The sequence below is a fragment of the Eschrichtius robustus genome, chromosome 2 (assembly GCF_028021215.1).
Source record: "Eschrichtius robustus isolate mEscRob2 chromosome 2, mEscRob2.pri, whole genome shotgun sequence".
Classification (NCBI taxonomy): Eukaryota; Metazoa; Chordata; class Mammalia; order Artiodactyla; family Eschrichtiidae; genus Eschrichtius; species Eschrichtius robustus.
The window spans coordinates 112,148,191-112,158,918 of NC_090825.1; the positions used below are offsets into that span (position 1 = coordinate 112,148,191).

General features: G+C 43.6%; 1 protein-coding gene across 1 annotated transcript; it reads right to left on the reverse strand.

The window, feature by feature from the left end:
• Positions 1-444: 444 nt before the first annotated feature.
• On the reverse strand, positions 445-7,354 carry CDKN2AIPNL (CDKN2A interacting protein N-terminal like). The gene is made up of 3 exons (XM_068535899.1): positions 7,082-7,354; positions 5,669-5,768; positions 445-826 (listed from the first exon to the last, which is right to left on the reverse strand). Exons 1-3 carry the CDS (start codon positions 7,318-7,320, stop codon positions 815-817), a joined length of 351 nt encoding a protein of 116 aa, XP_068392000.1. The 5' UTR covers positions 7,321-7,354; the 3' UTR covers positions 445-814.
• Positions 7,355-10,728: the final 3,374 nt, after the last annotated feature.

A 10,728-nucleotide genomic window follows, 5' to 3' on the forward strand; every position in this document is an offset into this window, starting at 1 on the left:
ACATCAACTGAAAGGGGGAAATTAATAAAACCAGAATTTCTGAGCAAAGCAGCACTGCACTAATAAGCAAGTATTTCTTGAGGGACTTTGTACAAGGCAATTCCTCAAGCCTAGAATACTGAAGCCTCAGGCTCCCTGCAGAAAAAGAGAATATGGGCTTTATTCAGCGGCCTGGAAGGCTTTCTAGAGAACCTACAATCAACTGGCTGCCTGGAACAAGCTGTGGAATCTTGTGTCAATGAGTTTTAAAATAAGGCTTTTTTATAGGCTGCCTCTTCCCATGAGCTGGTAGATACCTGAAGCCTATGATCTGATTTTCACTCAACTCTTTAAAAAAAGATGAAGTGTGTGTGGCAGTAGGGTACATGGATGGTGTAAACTTCAGGTAGAAATAAGGGATATAGTTTACCTCAGTCGGCGGGGAAAAAAGACCATAAAGCAGAATCACACATAAAGGTACGTTGTTGAAAAATCCAAAGTGTAAAATTCACTACCTGCCATTATTACATCAACATTAAAAAAAAAAACAGGCATTCTTAACATTTTGACCAACATTCAAAACCTGAAAATAAAAAAGAGGGCATGACTTATAAATACATAAATATCCATGCATACTTTTACAATGATAGCTACTAGAAGAATGAGAACTTTTAAAACGTCAATCTAGACAGATTCCCTTTCATTCCAATTGCCTCTTTCCTACATGTTGTTAATATCAAGAGTCTTAAGAGAGCTGCTGAGGTCAATGTCATATTCATCCCAGCCTCCTTTCCAAGCCTGTAACTAATGATGAAAATGTGATGAATCTTCTGCCTTAGCTTTGATGCTAGGAAAAAAAGAAAAAGTTAGTAGCCATGTAGTCTAATGAATCAAACTCATAAATTAAAATACAGCAGTGATGCAATATTTATGTACTACCCAGATGGTAGGTAGACTCAGAAATTATTAAGATTTTACTACATACAGAAAATTCAGCAAAACACTGACCATACTACCCATTTGGAAGCCAGAGTCTAATTTTTTTGTCTTGTCACTTGTGATCTATAAATGTTCACAATTTAAAGTGATAACAGAAATACTTAAAAAATAACTTTTTCCATGGCATGCTCTGCAATGAAGGCTTCTAAAAACAGAATCACAGGGCTTCCCTGGTGGCGCAGTGGCTGAGAGTCTGCCTGCCAGTGCAGGGGACAAGGGTTCGAGCGCTGGTCTGGGAAGATCCCACATGCCGCAGAGCAACTGGGCCCACAACTACTGAGCCTGCGCGTCTGGAGCCTGTGCTCCGCAACAAGAGAGGCCACGATAGTGAGAGGCCCGCACACCACGATGAAGAGTGGCCCCCGCTTGCCACAACTAGGGGAAGCCCTCGCACAGAAACGAAGACCCAACACAGCCATAAATTAATTAATTAATTAATTTAAAAAAAAAAAACAGAATCACATAAACACTTATTGTTCTAAATTAAAATCAGTTGAATCCAGGTAGTAATTTACAACATTTCACATTGAGTCAGGATATTTAGGAGATGTGAAGGTTATAGGTTTCTGGATTTCACACTATTAGAAACTACAGAAACTGCATGTTTTCTAACAGTGGTGAACTGAAGCAGATATATTCTTTCTGGGTACTCTCTAGCACCATTGGTAAATTTAAACTTGGCTTTAGACAACTTTTAAGCAGGGTGCAAAGAAATCATTTTGTCTGTCACCTTCTATTTGAATGGATTTCCTTAACATTTAGCAGTGCAAGTGAATCAGTCTGAGACACTTTTTAGTAAGCAGAGTTTTCAAGGTATGACCTATTTCCTAGCTTAAGCCTGTCACTCCAGTCTTTGAGAAGTGAAGAAGCGAAATTCCTCAGCAAAAGCAAAATATAAGAGGGCTTTGTCTTTTTAGGAGAATGCAGTATCACCTAAAGAAACCATCTTTAGTCCAAAAGGAAAGAGAATCCCCTAAGCCATCTCTCAAATTTCCAATAGGATAGACCAAGGCTATAGCAGAAGAGTTGCCACTGGCTTTGGCTGCTGCAAGTATGGTCTTTGACTCAAGGTGCTGGCAGGTGATTCACTCAGCCTGGGCACCAGGCAACAGACTGGCCTGTGGGGTCAGACAGAGCTTTTCTGGCTTCTTCTATTTCTGTGGATAAAGGGAAAAGAAAGGTAGCTCCATGGAGCATTTATCTTAGGATACAAGACAAAACCTGATTTAACTAATCTGATAAGCTGAAAAAAAAATTTTTTTAAATACTCACAGATAGTTGCCATCTTATTAGAATCACATCTCCTTCCACCAATGGAGTGGCTGCTCCATTACTTTAGAGCTTGCCAAGACTGTATATAATGCACAAAAAACCTCTTGAAAGGCAGGCACACTTGTTTTTCCAACTTCTCTTTCACATTTCATATTTAGTCACTTTCCATACTGCCACTTTCCCTCTTGGACAAAAATGTTCTTAGGGGGACTTCCCTGGTGGCGCAGCGGTTAAGAATACGCCTGCCAATGCAGGGGACCCAGGTTCGAGCCCTGGTCTGGGAAGATCCCACATGCTGCGGAGCAACTAAGCCCATGTGCCACAACGACTAAGCCTGCAGTCTAGAGCCCGTGTGCCACAACTACTGAAGCCTGCGCGCCTAAAGCCTGTGCTCTGCAACAAGACAAGCCACTGCAATTAGAAGCCCGCGCGCCACAATGAAGAGTAGCCCCTGCTCGCCGCAACTAGAGAAAGCCCGCGCGCAGCAACGAAGACTCAACGCAGCCAAAAATAAATAAAAGTAAATTTATAAAAAACAAATGTTCTTAGGAAAAATGGAGTAATTAAGTGGACAGATTTTTTGAGCCAATAATGATAGCTTCTTAGTCAATCACTCCTCTTTCTCCTTAAGACAATGCCTTGGAAATATAAACTCTGACAGTCTTAGTAATAACATCATTCCTGAGTGAGCGGCTGCTCTTTGTTAATTATTGCTCATTAATGGGTAAAGCCGGTTGGTCAATCACGAAGTCTGCTAGTAAGTACCTAGGGAGGGCTGTTAGATAACTGAGACTGTTCAATATATTTGTGTCTGAATCCCCCTTTTTCAAAAATAAATCATACACTGCAAATATCTGACAAATACCACCTGTCAGAGACCAATGCTCATTTCTTTTCTCAGACTCCACATCCCCCTTTCCCCGCCAAAAAAAAAAGAGTTGAACAGACCACAGAGGTGTACTACCCTTAAAACTGCAGAATAACCATGAAGTATTTTTAAAATCTTACTTTAAAGAACTTATGTCCCTAAGTTATCTTCACTATTCAGTCTCGGGATACCAATAATGCCAGGCGATTCATTTCCACTTGCTAGCTAGCTTCAAAACCCAACTGAAATAATTTTAGAGCTAGGGATCAAAGAACTATAACTGACCTTTTCAGGTGCATGGCTCAACATCAAAGATTTTTGGTTTTGTTTTTTGTTTCTGGGCTGGCAATGTTGCTTAATGTTTGCCAGCCTCTATCTATTACATGCAAAAACCTCAGGCAAGAAGACAAAAAAAAACTGCTGCAAAGCTCCCAGGGCGCTCTTTCCAGTGGGCTCTCAGGGTAGCCTTCAATAGAGAAGGGACAGCCTTCAACACAACACAATTCTGTCATGGCACACAGATCAGATGACTTGTTCTCAGGACAGGCTTATCTAAAAGACTCTTACCAACTGGCAAAACTCTACACATCCTCTAAGTATCTCACTTTTCAGGATCAACTTAGCTTCATTTTCAGTGACATCAACAGTCTAAAACTTGGTTACTAAGAAAACATAAGTTTTATTTGAAGGAAGTTCAAACATATATAATCAAAAAGTGCTATAGAAATACAGGCTCCCTGTAGGCTTCTTCCAGGTAGCTAGGTGCCAATCATCAGTCTGATGGCAGAGCTCGTTTCAGGGATGCCAAAGTTCATTTCTGAGGACTCTTCTCTGGAGGCTGACACTGTGCAGTTAAAGTGTCAAAAATGAACATCCCAGGACAGGGCTCCCTACATTTTTGAGGTTCAAGACCCCTTTACAATGTTTATAACAGTTTAGAAACTCTTCTCCTCAACACACATACATATACTTCTTCACACCAGCCTATGGATAATGTTAGGGATGTGCATATTAATTACAGAACCTCCTTAGTCTCTTCTGGAGTCTGAAGCCCAAATATCGTGAAGTGTTCTGACCTCTAACATCCCAGTATGACGGGAAAGAGACAGAGAAGTATAACAAAATTTATGTGAAAACGGATCTTACGGAGGGCAGAATACCTCTTAAGACCAAAAGGCCAAGGAAAGAATCAGCCATGAGCAGTCAGGAAGTAAAGGCTCATCCTATTCCCTGCCTGCCCCTGACGAATGGGGTGCAATCAGGTGGCCGGAAATTATCTAGACGCCCCATGCCTGGGCCCCAGGAACCTCACCGCTAGGATACTGAAGGACTTACTAGAGGTTTTTTAAAAATATTATATAAGAGAATCCAAAAAGTCACAAACTCCCAATTCACAACGGCTCCCGGGCTACAAACAATAGCCCTGTTAACAGATTTTAAAAACAAAATAGCCCCTTGAACACAACCTGAACTTTTGATTCCAGGTTCAATTAAAAAACAATACTTTTTTAAGGAAAAATATCTGAAATCAAGTGGGGTGTGCTGTTTGGGGCTGAAGTACTTTCTGGGCAGCTGAGGATTTGATTAGCTCCTGACACTCACACTGAAGGGAACCTTGTTATATGCCCAGCTTCCCAGAAAAAGACTCAGCTAGGGTGAAGCACGGGCTTACCTATGTTTCTGACGATAGAACTATAAGAGAGGCCAGCAGTCTTTACTCTTTTGCTTTGGTCAATTTTGTAAGCATTTTCTGAGCATCTTCTCTGGGTTATGCCTATACTAGGTTTTGGAATTAGAAGGACTAATATCTTCAGCACCATCTCTTCCCTCAAGAAGCTTACAATCTGCTCTTAAAAAGGTCTGGGTAAAGTGCTAAAGAAATAAACTACGGGAGATGAGGAAGCAATTAATTTTGTTGCCTGAGGAGACCAGGGCAAATGAGAAAAACCATATCTTGGGAGATTGTGAAAAGCAGTTGGGACGCCCAGCCCCATCCTCTGAGCTTCCTTCTGCCACACTCTCCATGGCTCCAGCCAAAGGACCCAGATACAAGGCTCGACAGGCAGCAGCTCACCATGTAAAAAATCCACAGCCTCAGATTAGAACAAGCCTGGCAGAATAGGGAAAAGCTATGATGATATTCATCTACATTTCCATCAGCAAGTCAGAGGGTCCAAACAGGTCTGGGGGGGTCCTCACCGACTGGGGTAAGGATGAGTTAATGTTACCAACAAGATTTTTTAATAAGTGGGAAACTGTAGCACTCTAACCAACATTTTCTTAAAATTCAAGCAAAAAGCTCACAACAGAATTTTCCTAAAGGAACTGAAGAGGTTGAGTTTATGTGTTACTCTACCAACAATGCATAATTTATCTACTGAGTTGTTCTCTAGTTACGAAAAGGCTTATACCAATTACAGAGAAATAAAATGAAAGGGCTTAGATTGGGGTAGTAAACAAGAGCATTCAGAAAACAATATAGTACATCATCATAAAGGCAGGGGCCGTTAGCTCTATACCATTTCAAATGCACTTGGAAATCCTGTTTACCTTTTTCATTAATTCACTTCTGGTAGTAAATTGTGGCAGGTCTTCCACTTCAATCCCATCAGCCATTTCCATCACCTTGTCTAAAAGGTCTTTGTTGTAACTGCACGATAAAAAGTAGTAAGATAAAAACCGTGGAAGAATTATTGTCACTGTGGGCTAAAAAGAAACTGCAGGTAGCTGGACTATAAACTCAACTCTCAGAGGAACGATCTGATACTACTGGGGAAACTGATAGATGTTCAGCATCAAGTTAGAAAATAGTTCTTGCGCATGTGGATACAGAAGCAGCACTAGGGATGCCAATGGAGCAGGCGGTTTTAAGATTTACAAAACAAACAAGACTTACAAAAATAGAGGCACTGTACCTCTGGCAGTATATATTCACGGATATGATATGAGGGCCAAAATTCTTTTTTATTTTTTTGAACATGTGGAGTATTGGTCTAACGAAAATAACATTATTTGTTCATTTGTCCAATTTTCTAACATTTGCCTAATCTTGGATCCTGTTAACCAGAATTTACTAGAGGAACCTGGAAGTCAGAAAAGGGAGGGATACAGCAGGCACTGCTTCCCCATATCCTGTTCTAAAGCTCCCCAAATCTGAATGCAAAACCAAGCAGCTTAGGGCTGGAGGGACCATGTGACCAGACAGCCATAAGGAGCACAGAAACCAGGACTAAGCCAAGTCATCTCATTATCCTAACACAATTTCAGGAAATGCTAAATAAAAGGATGTGAGAGCCTCAAGATTTGCCACCTGCTTCATGGAGTGGCAGAGGGAGTGCCATTTCAAAAAGTCCCTTGAAGGCATTTGTTATTTTGATAAAAGGAAAGGCAGAGAGGCAAAGACTGCTTCTTTGGGTCCAGCAGACTAGGACATGGGGAGAAAAAGACAAGGACCACAGATTACATCCTGCCATAAATGGTAAAATCCACCAATCCTGCTAGATGCTGCATGACCCTAGGTATGTCTCTTTCCCTCTCTCAGCTTCGTAGATGTAAACTGGAGATCTGAGTTTCTGTCCCTGCACGTTTGCCATGTGGAAGAAAGGAGCTAATGAACTTAAAATGCCCTCTGCAAAGGTGACAGTTTGAAGTAATTACAATAATAATATAAATAACAATGGCAACTCGAACGCCTAGCATGTATAGAGCTCTTGCGAGATGACAGCCTGTGCTAAGTGCTTTTCACCCTTTAATACCGTAGTCATCACAACTAATTTTCCAGATGAGGAAACTAAAGCTCAGAGAGATTAAGTATCTTTCCAAAGGATTGGCTAGGGTGGAAACCTGCCTTAGGCCTGTCTAGTACGGTTGGAGTTTGGGGGCAGGGTCAGCCTTGGGCAGGGGTCAGCCCTGGGGGAGGACTGCGGATCGGGACAGGGTCAGCCAGCCGCCAGGGGTCCGCACCTGCAACCCAGGAAGAGGTGGTTGGCCCAGACCATGGAGAGGGATAGCAGCTGGTCCAGGCGGCCGCCGCCGTCTGGCGGGTCGCGGTAGTCGGGCAGGTGGCGCAGGATGAATTCCATGCGGGCCTTCCATTGCTTCTCGCTCTCCGAGTAGGAGCGGAACTGCTCAGCGAAGTCGGTCGCCTGCCGCACACCCGAAACCAGCTCCTCCACGGCTGCGGCCGCCTCACCACCCACCATGGCGCCCTCCGCCGCTGAGGGCCGGACCCGCCCACCGCCTTCCGTACACGCACTGCGCCACCTCCCCACGGCTAGAGAGGCCGCAGCGGCGAGCGACTGCTCAGGCGGACTGGTCTGGAGCGCCCTCGGCGGGCGCGGCGGCTTCACCCGGCCCGGCCCGGCCCCTCAGACTTCTGCAGCGCGGCCCCTGGAGTGGGTCTACCCCGGGGCCTCAGGGGCAGTTCTCGGCCCACCCCGCGGGGAGCCTGAGGGAAACTGGGAAACTGAGGCCCTCCCAAGCACAGAGTAAGGGCGGCCCTCTCCAATTCGGCAGCCGGATGCCAGCCAGGACTGTACTGTGTCCTTGGCCTGGGAATTCCCCGGGCACCCGGCCCGCAGACCGATGCCCCCAGTTCTGAGGACGTATAGGTGTAGCTGCTCTGGATCTACTTTTATCGATTCCCAGAGGTCTCGACACTCCACCCAGGTTGTGGCCCGCCTTCCTGGAGCCAGTAATCCATCCAACTGAATACCTGCCAGACCCTTTGCTAGGTACTAGAGATGCAATGAGAGCAAATTCAGAGCGCTGCTCTAATGAACTTTACAGTCGTGAATACTTAATTGCTCAAGGGTAACTTTTCAAAGTTGACAGCTTTTAATAAAGAAAGGCCCTGAGTGCTAGGACCATGAATAAGCAAGAGACCTGATCCAGACTTGGAGGTCAGGGAAATGATGCTGGAGAGCAGAGAGATGAACAAGAGTTAACTACATGAAAACGAGTAGGGCACTTCAAGAGAGCCTGGCCTGGTGAGAGAACTGCAAGATCTGTATGACAGATCCTAAAGTGGGGGACAGTGGAGGAGATGAGGCTGCAAAGATCACCAAGCACAGTAGGTCATGGAAGGAGTTGTGGTCTAGACCCTAAAAGGAATGGGGAGCCACTGAAGGATTTTAACCAGGCGTATCCAAAAGATGTTGGGAGGAGCCAAAATGGATGTGTCAAGAGGAGATGAGCAGGTGAGTTGGCCTAACTCTGCTGTCTGTCCTAGGGTCAGGTAGACCCATTGACAAACAGAAGAGCTTCCTCATAAGGGGTGCATTTCCCATCCCGTTCAAGTACAATAACTGGGAAACCACTTGAGCCTCCATCAGCCTTGGGAAATTATTGACCTAATAGGCTTCCCCATCATCCCCCATCAAATGTGGGGCAGAGTACAGAGCTGAGCCTAGAATCCAGGATCCAGAATTCCAGTGTAGGTCCTATGTTGTGAATGAGGCCGAGGGGCAGAGCCACCTATGTGTTGTCTGCTGCTTCTGCAGCTTCTGATGAGACATCAGGGCCTCCAACAGGCAGAAACCCCATATAGAATGGAAATATCAGGCAGTCTTATGAGTAGACTGTGCCTGTAGAACCAGCACCAGGCTCAGTGACATCCCATTGTGGTTAAAAATATGGAGGCACGCTACTCTCACCCTGGTGAGCAGGAAGAATGTGAACAGGGCTGTGAAACCAAAGACAGACTCAGCTACTCTACATCAGCCAGGAATAGGTGCCCAGAGCTGGGGCTCCCAAAACTGAGTGCAGATTATGTCTCCTGAGGGCCTTGTTAAAATAGCGGATTCCCAGGGAGTTTCCTGGTGGTCTAATGGTTAGGATTCGGCGCTTTCACTGCCGTGGCCCAGGTTCAGTCCCTGGTTGGGGAACTGAGATTCCACAAGCTGTGGGATGTGGAAAAAAAAAAAAAAAATAGTGGATTCCCAGGCCCATCACTGGATGTTGAGTCTAGGCTCCAGGTAATTGATTCCATCTGCAGCTGGCCAAACTTTGAAAAATGTTGATGAGCGTTCTTGGAACCAAATTCTGGGTCACCTGATTGTATGGTGGAGAGGTTGACCCAGAAATAGGAACCTGGGCTTTGTGACCAACAGCTGCAGCTACACAGCTAACTCCGCCCCCCGGGGTGTGAAAAAGCTAAGAGTTCATCCAGCAACTGGCTCATTTAGCATCATCTTTGATAATGATGAGACATATGCAGATGTGTACCTACATACAAACATATTCAGACATCCATGCAGGTTATAACAACTCAAAAGTACACAAATAGTAATTCTTTTTTTATAATATGATCTTGTTAACATTATATTTTCAAAATGTAAAGTTGCCTAAAATGATTAGATAATATTAACATTTTACCAGCCCCTACGGCAAGTCCAATTACTGCCCAGTTTATTGTTTCTAACTCGTTTCTGTGATTCAGGTTTTCTTAAAGTTACTTACTTATATAGACAAGGATCAGTTTTCCTACTTCATCTTCGTTTTAAAGCATCCTTATTGATATATAATTCACATACCATAAAATTCACCAATTTAAAATACTCAATGGTTCTAGTATAGTCACAGATTTGTGCAACCATCAACACGAATTAAATATAGAACATTTTCATTACCCCAAAAAGAAACTCCATACCCATTAGCAATTGCTCCCCACTCCCTCAAGCCCCTGGCAACAACTAATGAACTTTTTATCTCTATGGATTTCCTATTCTGGACGTTTAACGTAAATGGTTTCTTGTGACTAGCTCTTTCACTTACGGAATGTTTTCAGGATTCATCCATGTTGTAGCATGTGTCAGTACTTCACTCCTTTTTTATGGCTGAGTAACATTCCATTGTATGGATATACCTCATTTTGTTTATCTTTTCATCAGTTGCTAGACATTTGGGTTTTTTCTACATCTTGGCTATTATGAATAATGCTGCTGTGAACATTCATGTACAAGTTTTTATGTGGACATATATTTTCAATTTTCTTGGTAGATAGTGGATTGCTAGGTCTATGTTTAGCTTTTTGAGGAACTAACAGATTGTTTTCCACAGTGTCTGCACCATTCTGCATTCCCACCAGCAATGTATGAGGGTTCCGATTTTTCTATATCCTTGTCAACTCTTATTATTTTCCCTTTTTTTGATTATAGCCATCTTAGTGGGTACAAGGCTGTATCACATTGTGGTTTTGTTTTGTATTTCCCTAAGGAATAATGATGTTGAGCATCTTTCACGTGTTTATTGGCCATTTGTATATCTTCTTTGTAGATATGTCTATTGAGATCCCTTGCCCCTGTTTTTTTTTAATATCTTTATTGGAGTATAATTGCTTTACGATGTTGTGTTAGTTTCTGCTGTACAACAAAGTGAATCAGCTATATGTATACATATATCCCCATATCCCCACCCTCTTGCGTCTCCCTCTCACCCTCCCTATCCCACGCCTCTAGGTGGTCACAAAGCACTGAGATGATCTCCCTGTGTTATGCAGCTGCTTCCCACGAGCTATCGATTTTACATTTGGAAGTGTATATATGTCAATGCTACTCTCTCACTTCGTCCCAGCTTACCCTTCCCCCTCCCCGTGTCCTCAACTTCATTCT

What these genes read in the sequence shown, in the direction of transcription:
- CDKN2AIPNL (XM_068535899.1), bottom strand. Translation starts at nt 7,320, where the DNA reads ATGGTGGGTGGTGAGGCGGCCGCAGCCGTGGAGGAGCTGGTTTCGGGT. An exon ending in CACCTCTTCCTGGGTTGCAG is followed by an intron (nt 5,769 to 7,081) that starts GTGCGGACCCCT and finishes TTTATCGTGCAG; the next exon opens with TTACAACAAAGACCTTTTAG.